The sequence below is a fragment of the Lytechinus pictus genome, chromosome 13 (assembly GCF_037042905.1).
Source record: "Lytechinus pictus isolate F3 Inbred chromosome 13, Lp3.0, whole genome shotgun sequence".
Taxonomy (NCBI): domain Eukaryota; kingdom Metazoa; phylum Echinodermata; class Echinoidea; order Temnopleuroida; family Toxopneustidae; genus Lytechinus; species Lytechinus pictus.
The window spans coordinates 1,938,370-1,952,648 of NC_087257.1; the positions used below are offsets into that span (position 1 = coordinate 1,938,370).

Genomic DNA, 14,279 nt, shown 5'->3' on the forward strand with positions numbered 1-14,279 from the left:
ATGAGAATCCATCAGGGTGAGTGTGGAGTCTGATTGATATGAGAATCCATCAGGGTGAGTGTGGTCATGAGTGTGGAGTCTGATTGATATGAGAATTCATCAGGGTGAGTGTGGTCAGGAGTGTGGAGTCTGATTGATATGAGAATTCATCAGGGTTAGTGTGGTCGGGAGTGTGGAGTCTGATTGATATGAGAATCCATCAGGGTGAGTGTGGTCATGAGTGTGGAGTCTGATTGATATGAGAATCCATCAGGGTGAGTGTGGAGTCTGATTGATATGAGAATCCATCAGGGTGAGTGTGGTCATGAGTGTGGAGTCTGATTGATATGAGAATTCATCAGGGTGAGTGTGGTCAGGAGTGTGGAGTCTGATTGATATGAGAATTCATCAGGGTTAGTGTGGTCGGGAGTGTGGAGTCTGATTGATATGAGAATCCATCAGGGTGAGTGTGGAGTCTGATTGATATTAGAATCCATCAGGGTGAGTGTGGAGTCTGATTGATATGAGAATCCATCAGGGTGAGTGTGGAGTCTGATTGATATGAGAATCCATCAGGGTTAGTGTGGTCGGGAGTGTGGAGTCTGATTGATATGAGAATCCATCAGGGTGAGTGTGGTCATGAGTGTGGAGTCTGATTGATATGAGAATCCATCAGGGTGAGTGTGGAGTCTGATTGATATGAGAATCCATCAGGGTGAGTGTGGTCATGAGTGTGGAGTCTGATTGATATGAGAATTCATCAGGGTGAGTGTGGTCAGGAGTGTGGAGTCTGATTGATATGAGAATTCGTCAGGGTGAGTGTGGTCAGGAGTGTGGAGTCTGATTGATATGAGAATCCATCAGGGTGAGTGTGGAGTCTGATTGATATGAGAATCCATCAGGGTGAGTGTGGAGTCTGACTGATATGATAATTCATCAGGGTGAGTGTGGTCGAGAGTGTGGAGTCTGATTGATATGATAATCCATCAGGGTGAGTGTGGTCATGAGTGTGGAGTCTGATTGATATGAGAATCCATCAGGGTGAGTGTGGAGTCTGATTGATATGAGAATCCATCAGGGTGAGTGTGGTCAGGAGTGTGGAGTCTGACTGATATGAGAATTCATCAGGGTGAGTGTGGTCGAGAGTGTGGAGTCTGATTGATATGAGAATCCATCAGGGTGAGTGTGGAGTCTGATTGATATGAGAATTCATCAGGGTGAGTGTGGTCGGGAGTGTGGAGTCTGATTGATATGAGAATCCATCAGGGTGAGTGTGGTCAGGAGTGTGGAGTCTGACTGATATGAGAATTCATCAGGGTTAGTTTGGTCAGGGGTGTGGAGTCTGATTGATATGAGAATCCATCAGGGTGAGTGTGGTGATGAGTGTGGAGTCTGATTGATATGAGAATCCATCAGGGTGAGTGTGGAGTCTGATTGATATGAGAATCCATCAGGGTGAGTGTGGTCATGAGTGTGGAGTCTGATTGATATGAGAATTCATCAGGGTGAGTGTGGTCAGGAGTGTGGAGTCTGATTGATATGAGAATTCATCAGGGTTAGTGTGGTCGGGAGTGTGGAGTCTGATTGATATGAGAATCCATCAGGGTGAGTGTGGTCATGAGTGTGGAGTCTGATTGATATGAGAATCCATCAGGGTGAGTGTGGAGTCTGATTGATATGAGAATCCATCAGGGTGAGTGTGGTCATGAGTGTGGAGTCTGATTGATATGAGAATTCATCAGGGTGAGTGTGGTCAGGAGTGTGGAGTCTGATTGATATGAGAATTCATCAGGGTTAGTGTGGTCGGGAGTGTGGAGTCTGATTGATATGAGAATCCATCAGGGTGAGTGTGGTCATGAGTGTGGAGTCTGATTGATATGAGAATCCATCAGGGTGAGTGTGGAGTCTGATTGATATGAGAATCCATCAGGGTGAGTGTGGTCAGGAGTGTGGAGTCTGATTGATATGAGAATCCATCAGGGTTAGTGTGGTCGGGAGTGTGGAGTCTGATTGATATGAGAATCCATCAGGGTGAGTGTGGTCATGAGTGTGGAGTCTGATTGATATGAGAATCCATCAGGGTGAGTGTGGAGTCTGATTGATATGAGAATCCATCAGGGTGAGTGTGGTCATGAGTGTGGAGTCTGATTGATATGAGAATTCATCAGGGTGAGTGTGGTCAGGAGTGTGGAGTCTGATTGATATGAGAATTCATCAGGGTGAGTGTGGTCAGGAGTGTGGAGTCTGATTGATATGAGAATCCATCAGGGTGAGTGTGGAGTCTGATTGATATGAGAATCCATCAGGGTGAGTGTGGAGTCTGACTGATATGATAATTCATCAGGGTGAGTGTGGTCGAGAGTGTGGAGTCTGATTGATATGATAATCCATCAGGGTGAGTGTGGTCATGAGTGTGGAGTCTGATTGATATGAGAATCCATTAGGGTGAGTGTGGAGTCTGATTGATATGAGAATCCATCAGGGTGAGTGTGGTCAGGAGTGTGGAGTCTGACTGATATGAGAATTCATCAGGGTGAGTGTGGTCGAGAGTGTGGAGTCTGATTGATATGAGAATCCATCAGGGTGAGTGTGGAGTCTGATTGATATGAGAATTCATCAGGGTGAGTGTGGTCGAGAGTGTGGAGTCTGATTGATATGAGAATCCATCAGGGTGAGTGTGGAGTCTGATTGATATGAGAATTCATCAGGGTGAGTGTGGTCGGGAGTGTGGAGTCTGATTGATATGAGAATCCATCAGGGTGAGTGTGGTCAGGAGTGTGGAGTCTGACTGATATGAGAATTCATCAGGGTTAGTTTGGTCAGGGGTGTGGAGTCTGATTGATATGAGAATCCATCAGGGTGAGTGTGGTCATGAGTGTGGAGTCTGATTGATATGAGAATTCATCAGGGTGAGTGTGGTCAGGAGTGTGGAGTCTGATTGATATGAGAATCCATCAGGGTGAGTGTGGAGTCTGATTGATATGAGAATTCATCAGGGTGAGTGTGGTCGGGAGTGTGGAGTCTGATTGATATGAGAATCCATCAGGGTGAGTGTGGAGTCTGATTGATATGAGAATCCATCAGGGTGAGTGTGGTCAGGAGTGTGGAGTCTGACTGATATGAGAATTCATCAGGGTGAGTGTGGTCGAGAGTGTGGAGTCTGATTGATATGAGAATCCATCAGGGTGAGTGTGGAGTCTGATTGATATGAGAATCCATCAGGGTGAGTGTGGTCAGGAGTGTGGAGTCTGATTGATATGATAATCCATCAGGGTGAGTGGAGTCTGATTGATATGAGAATCCATCAGGGTGAGTGTGGTCGGGAGTGTGGAGTCTGATTGATATGAGAATCCATCAGGGTGAGTGGAGTCTGATTGATATGAGAATCCATCAGAGTGAGTGTGGAGTCTGATTGATATGAGAATCCATCAGGGTGAGTGTGGAGTCTGATTGATATGAGAATCCATCAGGGTGAGTGTGGAGTCTGATTGATATGAGAATCCATCAGGGTGAGTGTGGAGTCTGATTGATATGAGAATCCATCAGGGTGAGTGTGGAGTCTGATTGATATTAGAATCCATCAGGGTGAGTGTGGAGTCTGATTGATATGAGAATCCATCAAGGTGAGTGTGGTCGGGAGTGTGGAGTCTGATTAATATGAGAATCCATCAGGGTGAGTGTGGTCAGGAGTGTGGAGTCTGATTGATATGAGAATTCATCAGGGTGAGTGTGGTCAGGAGTGTGGAGTCTGATTGATATGAGAATTCATCAGGGTGAGTGTGGTCAGGAGTGTGGAGTCTGATTGATATGAGAATTCATCAGGGTGAGTGTGGTCAGGAGTGTGGAGTCTGATTGATATGAGAATCCATTAGGGTTAGTGTGGAGTCTGATTGATATGAGAATTCATCAGGGTGAGTGTGGTCAGGGGTGTGGAGTCTGATTGATATGAGAATCCATCAGGGTGAGTGTGGTCGGGAGTGTGGAGTCTGATTGATATGAGAATTCATCAGGGTGAGTGTGGTCAGGGGTGTGGAGTCTGATTGATATGAGAATCCATCAGGGTTAGTGTGGTCCGTAGTGTGGAGTCTGATTGATATGAGAATTCATCAGGGTGAGTGTGGTCAGGGGTGTGGAGTCTGATTGATATGAGAATCCATCAGGGTGAGTGTGGAGTCTGATTGATATGAGAATCGATAAGGGTGAGTGTGGTCAGGGGTGTGGAGTCTGATTGATATGAGAATCCATCAGGGTGAGTGTGGAGTCTGATTGATATGAGAATCCATCAGGGTGAGTGTGGTCGGGAGTGTGGAGTCTGATTAATATGAGAATCCATCAGGGTGAGTGTGGTCAGGAGTGTGGAGTCTGATTGAAATGAGAATCCATCAGTGTGAGTGTGGTCAGGGGTGTGGAGTCTGATTGATATGAGAATTCATCAGATATGACTGCAGGAACAATTTTACAGCTACTGACAAAATAGCTTTTACATTCCCCCTTTTTTTGCAATTTTATTATGAAAAGCTTTTAATAGTGAACTGTTTTTAAGTATCCTATCATCTCCTGTGTGCTAACCTAATTTTCTTTCTCTCTCATTTATCTGTCTTAATATGTTTCGGGAGCATCATTGTATAGGACCAAATAGTTGACAACTTGAATTGCTTTCACTATATATAATCTTGTACGCAAATTTGATAGTAAAATAAAGAAGTTGTAGCAAGCAAGAATTCAATGAAAATCTTTAAACTCAAGGTCAAAAGCCACCATGTCATTGTAGATCTAGAACTGGTTGGTGTTTCATAAAGCTGTTCATAAGTTAAGAGCAACTTTGAGAATGACTGGTGATCCTTTCTTGTGATAATTGGTATATTCATTGACGATGGTTAAGCGTGTAAGAAAGGTTTATCAGGTCGTTCTTAAAGTCGCTCTTAACTTACGAACAGCTTTATGAAACACCCACCTGGTGCATTATTAAACATAAAGCTAATTTTGTGAAATAATCTCTAAGTTGAATCCCGATAAACAATCACACTGAAGATTGCCAACACAGATATGCAAATGTGGAATAGAATATTATTATTTCTTGGAAAAAGACCCAACATCTGTTTATTTGCTAATTTCTTGGCGATTAAAACATTTCTGACCTAAATCTTTTGGAACATTTTGTTATACATACAAACAATTGAGTGCTCATTTTATTGGATTCTGTACAAGTTAATTTTGAGACTATCAAAACTAGCCTGTGTATTTAACCCTCTCTCTCTCTGTAGGTGAGCATCCTCGTATGGGTGCATTGGATGTGTGTCCATTTATTCCAATAAGTGGTGTTACTATGGAAGACTGTAATCAGTGCGCTGTACAGTTTGGAAGAAGATTGGGAGAGGAGCTTCAAGTTCCAGGTAAGCTTGAAGAATACCTTTCTGTAATTGGATGATTAAAACATGTGTTTTTAGCTTCTCTAGTAATGGCATGAAATCCCAGTAGTTTCCAGGATGGTTTTGGAACTTTTTGAACAAATATATTATGATGATGTATCTACCAGAAAAATATTTAATCTTGGCCTGATATTTTCATAATTTTTTAGGCTGATTATCTTCTATGTAGGTGAAGAGTTCTGAAAGCTTCAATTGAATGTTGAAATGGTGTCTTTTGTGGATTGACTTTTTGTCTCTTTCAATACTGGACACATAGGCCTGTATTCTAAAGTCAGGTTTAATGTTAAGACTGGTCTAAAGTTGTGTTTTGATTATGGTTAGCCAACTGTGACATCTCCAGCAATAGAGGTCCAGTGTATGATCAGCTCATTTGACTCTTGAATTATTCTTAACTTTCCGGGAAGAATAAATATGATACAGCAGTTGTAGTTGTCGTTACCATCAAAGAATTTTGAAAGAGCACAGTACACACTTAGAGGCATACAATGCAAACAGATTTTGACATGTTTTGCCTCCCATAACTTTAGCACAGAGTAAGAATACGGGCCTTAAGCAAGTAACAAACAGAATATAGGTATGAAAATGAGCATGCTCTTTATTTGTTGCTGATTTATTGCATGATTGCCAGAATGTGTGTGGGTAGGGGGTGTTGCAAGAAAATATTTGCAATCAATTGCAAATTTCAGTTGCAAATTTACAAGCTATAGATCAATTTTGAATAAAACAAATCACTTTCATATAAGAAGCAGAACAGTGAACAGCAGATTGACTTGCAATCGATTTGCAAGTTTTTCACAACACCCCATTAGGTATACCAGGGTCCCGCCTTTAATACAAAGAGTTACGATTGATCCAATCGATCTCAACTGTATGGAAATCCATCCATACCATAATTTATTTTTTCAGGAAAATCTCCTTAGTAAAAAGAGAATCACACTGAATCTTCGAGAGAATGATGAATGTATGAATATACATCATATCTAGAAAATATTTTGAACAAATTTGCATTTTAGATGCTGAAGTTGCTGGTTGTCCTTAGTTGTGGTTGATCGAATCAATGGCAACCCTTTGTAAGACGGGGCCCAGAATAGTATCTTTAAAGAACAAGTCCACCCCAACAAAAAGTTGATATGAATAAAGAGAGAAAAATCCAACAAGCATAACACTGAAAATTTCATCGAAATCTGATGTAAAATAAGAAAGTTATGACATTTTCGATTTTTTCTTAATATTACAAAACAGTTTTAGGCACATCCTGGCTGGTATGTTAATGAGGAGAATATGACGTCATCCACTCACTATTTTATTATATGAAATACATGTATTCTAATTTTCTCTTTATTGTCAAGTGATACAAAGATTAATTCCTCCCTGAACATGTAGAATAAGCATTGTATAATACCATATGGATCAGTCAATTTGGTTCTTATTGTCAAATCTATACAAAATGAAATATTGTATAATTCAAACAAAGAAATACATGTATAGTGAGTGATGGACATCATCGACTGACTCACCTAATTTTGCATACTTATCACTGTTTTGTGAAATATAAGGAAAATTTAAAATGTCATTAACTTTCATATTTTACATCCAATTTTGATGAATTTTTCAGCACTATGCTAGTTTGATTTTTCTCTATTTATTCAAGTCAGCATTTTTCTGGTGGGTGTTTCATAAAGCTGTTCGTAAGTTAAGAGCGACTAAGAATGACTGGTGATCCTTTCTTGTGGTAAATGATATTCACCATTAATTTCATTGTTGATTATTAAGTAATAATAATAATAATAATATAGGTATATTTACCCAGGGTAAAGTAAAGTTCCGAAAACTGTTCTCCCAGCGGGCCCTGCTATTATTACCCGGCTAAGCTAGGCTACCTTTTCGGTGCACACAGCTTTTTGAGGAATTATTTCCTGCCGGTACCCATTTACCTCACCTGGGTCGAGTGCAGCACACTGTAGATGAATTCCTTGCTGAAGGAAATTACGCCATGGCTAGGATTTGAACCCACGACCCTCTGTTTCAAAGTCCGGAGACTAATCCACTGGGCCACGACGCTCCAGTGTTAAGTGTGGGAGAAAGGATCACAGTTGTTTTTAAAGTCGCTCTTAACTTACGAACAGCTTTATGAAACGGCCCCCTGGTGTGGACTTGACCTTTAATGGTAAGGCTGTACATAATATGAATGTCTGTAGAGCTTAGGTGTAACCTGTCTGGCCAAAAGGTTTTTAATTATGATAAAAATGAAGGTTGAAGTGAGTTTGATTTTGAATCTAAGAGAAAAAAAATTAATGTTAGATGTAAAGTGCCTTTAATATTTTTGCTTGTGTATATCAGTGTACCTGTATGCATTCTCAGCGCGGCAGGAGAAGAGACGAAAGTTGCCTTCCATTAGAGCAGGAGAGTATGAAGGATTGGAGGCCAAGGTATGCACCAATAATTTTACCATTATTTGTTATACGTTCAGCATATCCCTGTATCATGGAACTAAATCATGTGATGAGATTTGCCCATCAAACAAGAGGTATCATTCCTTTAGCTGATCTCTCCTTAAAACAGCTTTGATCAGTAGAGTGACAACGAAAATTATAAATAATAGTAATCCGCTTTTATATAGCGCTTAATACATCGGAAGACGTGTCTAAGCGCTTTACAGATATATTATTACCCCGGTCATCGGATTCAATCAGTCATTCCCGCATACAATGTATGCACATCCTCCACTCCCTGGGGAGTATTCCAGTCAGTCGCCAGTGAGGCGCACACAGCACTGGACAAGCTACAATGACTTTCACATCCTACGGGGTACCCATTTAGCACCTGGGTCGAGATTGGCAAAGTGTGGATTAGCGCCTTGCCAAAGGACGCCAGACCGCGGTGGGATTCGAACACACGACCCTCTGTTTACAAGGCGAAAGTCAGAACCTCTACACCATGGCTCCTCCATATTTTCGAATTGATCACAAAAACTTCAACTATTTTTGCGCGAGATTTTCAGTGTCTTGGTGTGATATCGCAGGCATTTTGTACAATTTATGAGGATAGGCTGAGAAAGAAATGTGGGGGATGAGCAAGAGTCCCAAAGGCAGGGGCCTCATGCCTAAAGCATGAGACTTACATGTATGTCGGACTTCAGTCTTAATAAATGTGCCACGTGGAGCGTTATGGATAAGTCTCCGTACTTTGAAACAGAGGGTTGCTTGTTCTAATCACAGCTATGGCGTAACTTCATTCAGCATGAAATTGATCTGCAATCTGCTGCACTCAACCCAGGTGAGATAAATGGGTACTGGTAAGTAGTGGACCAGGATTGGTAGACAATACACCTTGAGCAGCTAACAAGGTGGATATAATACCCAGATATTAGTAGTATTACCCATGCTTGTGATTTGAGTCAAACGCAAGCATGCACTTTCAGCTAACAGGGGCAGGGAAAATTCAAAAACATGTAGCTAAAAAAACTTTTCATAATCTTTTCACATCCACTTCTGTGTTTACCTTCCTAGCTTCTGCCTACTGCTTTCTACAGGTCTCTTCAGACTAGTGTTGACTCATCGTAGATGGGGCACAAAGAGTATAGGCAGTGTGACAAGATATTGTGAAAAGATGAAAAGATGTTATTAGGACATTTAATAGCCATCAGATGAATCTCATTACAAGCATGTAGTTTTAAAAGGCTGAATGCAGTCATATGTTTTCAGTCTGCATGTAATTTTTTTCGAGAAAATATTCTCTTTTATTTATGATTAAATCATCTTCTGGTGTAGAATAAAAAGATGATACTCAGGTTTGGTTTTAAAGGTCAAGTCCACCCCAACAAAAAGTTGATTTGAATAAAAAGATAAAAATCCAACGAGCATAACGCTGAAAATTTCATCAAAATCGGATGTAAAATCAGAACGTTATGACATTTTAAAGTTTCGCTTAATTTCACAAATCAGTTATATGCATATCCTGGCTGATATGCAAATGAGGAGACTATTTCTTTTGTATTTTATTATGAAATATTCTAATTTTCTCCTCATTGTCGAGTGATACAATGATTAATTCCTCCCTGAACATGTGGAATTAGCATTGTTTAATACTATATGGTTCAGTCAAGTTGGTACTCTTGTCAAATCTATAAAAAAATGAAATATTGTATAATTCAAACAATAAAAAACAAATGAAATAGTGAGTGATGAACATCATCGACTGAGTCACCTACATGTAGTTGTGCATATCACTGTTTTGTGAAAAATAAGCGAAACTTTGAAATGTCATTACTTTCTTATTTTGCATCCGATTTTGACGAAATTTTCAGCACTATGCTATATAGTTTGATTTTTTCTCTATTTATTCAAGTCAGCATTTTCCTGGGGTGGACTTGACCTTTAAGTAATTGAGGCAAACTATCGAATCCTCAATGATATGAAAGAAGATGATCTCTGTCCTCATCTCCACTCCAGAAAGATATACAAATTGCCTTGATATTGATAAATATTGTTCCATTAATTAATTTCACCAACAGTAATTATTTGTTCATCATCACTTCCTGAACAGTGCACCTGTTTGAAACAATACGATCGTTTGTTACCCCACCAGCAAACTACGTCTTGCAAAAGAATTTGGTGTGAATTTTAATAGTATGTTCTACATATGTACAACCCTGTTTCAAGTGCTTAGATAACAACTGCAAATCAATTATTACTCTTTTTTTTCTTACTGAAAGTGATGCACATCTTCCTGTTTTTGTAGTTTTTTTTAATCAGTTGAACAAATTACCATGATATTCAGGTGATTTTGTACATACTTGAAAATGCTTTTTACTTTTGAGTTATATTAAAAAAAAGTCAATTTAAAATGTGCCTGTGCAGGAAACAAATTCAAATTGTCTAAAATTTGAGCCAATGTTTGAAAAACAATATATTTTATCATAAATTACTGATTTTCAATTTTTTCTTGGTGATACAAAATTTGTTGGTAACCAATGTGTGACATTCTTTCAATTTTTTGCAGCTTTCAGATTATTGGTTTGTGAAGGAGATGTAATGATATCCATTTATTACTGACTTTTGAAATATTTCCACTAATGTTTTGTTGGTAGCCTTGAAGTTATTTTCTTTTCATGAATTTCTTTTAATAGCTGGCAGACCCAGAATGGAAGCCAGACTTTGGTCCAACTGAGTTTGTGCCTACTTGGGGTGCCACAGCAACCGGAGCTCGTAAATTCCTGATTGCAATGAATGTGAATGTACTTGGAACCAAGGAACAGTCTCATCGTATTGCCCTGGACATAAGAGAGCAGGGGAGAGGTCAAGATCAGGTGGGTCAGGGCTGAGTGGACATAAGAGAGCAGGGGAGAGGTCAAGATCAGGTGGGTCAAGGCTGAGTAGACATTAGAGAGCAGGAGAGAGGTCAAGATCAGATGGATCAAGGCTGAGTAGACATAAGAGAGCAGGGGAGAGGTCAAGATCAGATGGGTCAGGGCTGAGTGGACATTAGCAGGGGAGAGGTCAAGATCAGGTGCGTCAAGGCTGAGTAGACATTAGAGAGCAGGGGAGAGGTCAAGATCAGGTGGGTCAAGGCTGAGTAGACATTAGAGAGCAGTGGAGAGGTCAAGATCAGATGGATCAAGGCTGAGTAGACATTAGAGAGCAGGGGAGAGGTCAAGATCAGGTGGGTCAAGGCCGAGTGGACAATAGAGAGCAGGGGAGAGATCAAGATCAGGTGGATCAAGGCTGAGTAGACATTAGAGAGCAGGGGAGAGATCAAGATCAGGTGGATCAGGGCTGAGTGGACATGAGAGAGCAGGGGAGAGGTCAAGATCAGGTGGGTCAAGGCTGAGTAGACATTAGAGAGCAGGGGAGAGGTCAAGATCAGGTGGATCAGGGCTGAGTGGACATTAGAGAGCAGGGGAGAGGTCAAGATCAGGTGGGTCAAGGCTGAGTAGACATTAGAGAGCAGGGGAGAGGTCAAGATCAGATGGGTCAGGGCTGAGTGGACATTAGCAGGGGAGAGGTCAAGATCAGGTGGGTCAAGGCTGAGTAGACATTAGAGAGCAGGGGAGAGGTCAAGATCAGGTGGGTCAAGGCTGAGTAGACATTAGAGAGCAGTGGAGAGGTCAAGATCAGATGGATCAAGGCTGAGTAGACATTAGAGAGCAGGGGAGAGGTCAAGATCAGGTGGGTCAAGGCCGAGTGGACAATAGAGAGCAGGGGAGAGATCAAGATCAGGTGGATCAAGGCTGAGTAGACATTAGAGAGCAGGGGAGAGCTCAAGATCAGGTGGGTCAAGGCTGAGTAGACATTAGAGAGCAGGGGAGAGGTCAAGATCAGGTGGGTCAAGATTGAGTAGACATTAGAGAGCAGGGGAGAGATCAAGATCAGGTGGATCAGGGCTGAGTGGACATCAGAGAGCAGGAAAGAGGTCAAGATCAGATGGATCAAGGCTGAGTAGATATTAGAGAGCAGGGAAGAGGTCAAGATCAGATGGGTCAAGGCCGAGTGGACAATAGAGAGCAGGGAGAGGTCAAGATCAGGTGGGTCAAGGCTGAGTAGACATTAGAGAGCAGGGGAGAGATCAAGATCAGATGGATCAAGGCTGAGTAGACATTAGAGAGCAGGGGAGAGGTCAAGATCAGATGGGTCAAGGCCGAGTGGACAATAGAGAGCAGGGAGAGGTCAAGATCAGGTGGGTCAAGGCTGAGTAGACATTAGAGAGCAGGGGAGAGATCAAGATCAGGTGGATCAGGGCTGAGTGGACATCAGAGCAGGGGAGAGGTCAAGATCAGATAGGTATGGGTTGAGTAGACATGAGAGAGAGCCTGGAGAGATATTTGCCCATTTTTTTAATTGTATTCTTTTGAGAATTGATTTTTACTCAAAGGGAATCATGTCTTGATTCTCCTTGGGAAAACCATATGTTTTCTTTCTTTTCATTTAATTAATATTTATCTTTAAATTTAGCCTGGCCCTCTGAAATCTGTCCAAGCGATCGGTTGGTGGTTAGATGAGTATAACCTTGCACAGGTTTCTATGAATCTGACGGATATTGACCAGACTCCAATGCATGTAGCATATGAAGAATGTGTGACCAGATCTAAGGTACATGTAATACAGACTTGGCTCTTTCCATTATTTCTCCTTGATTCTTTAATATAAAAAAATACAATACTGGATATTTTTTCAACCATAATTTGCCCTAATGTCTCTCCAATATTTCAGCAACAAACAAACAACATACTCTTTCTGTGCTTAATCTGCTCCTTCCAATGTCAAGTCCAGAAAACAAACTGGCTTTAATAATAATAATAATAATAACTTAGTCTTATATAGCGCTTTTCATGAAATCCATATCAAAGTGCTTTACAATGTAGAACATACGAAATATACAAACAAAAGTGAAATAAGAAATCATATAACTAAAAAGTAAAAAAAATATCAAGGACACTGTAAATGGGGCTATGTTGAATATGCTTTCTTCATGAGGTACGTCTTTAAATTGGATCGAAACGATGTGATATTTGAGCCAGTGCAATTGTTAAAGAGTAGGTGTTACATGGTCACGTTTTTTAGTGAGGGAAACTAGACGGGCTGCAGACTTTTGAATTCTCTGCAGCTTAGAAATATCCTTTTCTGGAATTCCATGGAGCAGGCTATTGCAACTGTCAAGAAGTAAACTAATAAATGCATGAATGAGGACTTCAGTAGATGACTTAGAGAGATATTTACGAATTTTACCAATTTTTCTTAGGCGAAGGATGCTTTACGAAAGATGCTGTTGACATGGGGACGCATTGAAAAGTATTTATCAAACAAAACACCTAAGTTAGTAACCATTTTAGAGGGATATATATATGAACATTTGCAATTTGAATTGGAGGTACATGTAGCTCAGAGGTACATGTATGTCTACGATGGAGGAGATATGCAGGACTTCCATCTTGTTATCGTTAAGGAGTGGATAGTTCACAGTCATCCAGGAATGAATGGCACCAAGACAATCTTCCAATTTCTGCAACATTCGGAGAGCTTGTCCAGACTTGAATGAGATATAAAATTGTGTGTCATCATCATATATCATAGGCAAGAAACCATAGGAATGAATAAGATCTTCCAACGGTGTCGTGCAGCATGTAAAGAGTACAGGCCCGATGACCGAACCTTGCGGCACCCCCCATTTAAGTAGAGTAGGATCAGATCGTGATGTAAGAGTTAAACCACTTTGCTACAGTCCCAGAGACACCGAATCGTGTTTTCAGCCTGGAATGAAGAACATTTTATTCAACTGTGTCGAAGGCTGATGTTAGGTCCAAAAGTATGAGGATAGCATCATCTCCGGTATCCAAAGCTTGTAGACTATCATCTTGAAAACGCAGTAGCGCAGTTTCCACACTATGATCTTTTCGATATGCAGACTGTCGGGATGCGAGAAGGGAGTTTGCAGTAAGGTATTCAGTAAATTGATTTGAGACAACTCGTTCTATTACCTTACCCCAAAAAAGGTAAATTTGAAATTGGTCTGTAGTTCCTTAAACTTTCTGCATCCAGTGACGGTCTCTTTAGGGTGGGAATGACCAAAGCCGATTTGAGCACCGAAGGGAAGACTCCGCATTCGAGTGAATCTTTGGTAATGTCTGTGATGGCCGGTACCAGGAGCCCTACACACTGGCTAAGAATTAGCGCTGGAAGAAGATCTAGGTCACATGATTTTATTTTATGTGACCTGATAGTCTTTAGTACATCTGCTTGGGAGACTGGCGCAAACTTCTCAATACGATGATCACAGGCTTCCCCCTTCACGACAATAGAAGAGGAAGAAAATGAAGATCTCAAATGTTGAATTTTACCGTAAAAAACTGAGAACTTCTGGGCAATCTCAGCACTT

At 40.9% G+C, this 14,279-nt stretch overlaps 1 protein-coding gene across 1 annotated transcript in view; it reads left to right on the forward strand.

The window, feature by feature from the left end:
• The window catches only part of LOC129274787 (formimidoyltransferase-cyclodeaminase-like), a 56,653-nt gene that overhangs the window by 7,815 nt on the left and 34,559 nt on the right, over window positions 1-14,279 (forward strand). Inside the window, exons 4-7 of the mRNA XM_064108992.1 lie at window positions 5,244-5,372; window positions 7,749-7,837; window positions 10,537-10,716; window positions 12,359-12,496. Of these exons, the coding sequence (XP_063965062.1) occupies window positions 5,244-5,372; window positions 7,749-7,837; window positions 10,537-10,716; window positions 12,359-12,496 (536 nt within the window). The remainder of the gene's footprint in view (window positions 1-5,243; window positions 5,373-7,748; window positions 7,838-10,536; window positions 10,717-12,358; window positions 12,497-14,279) is intronic.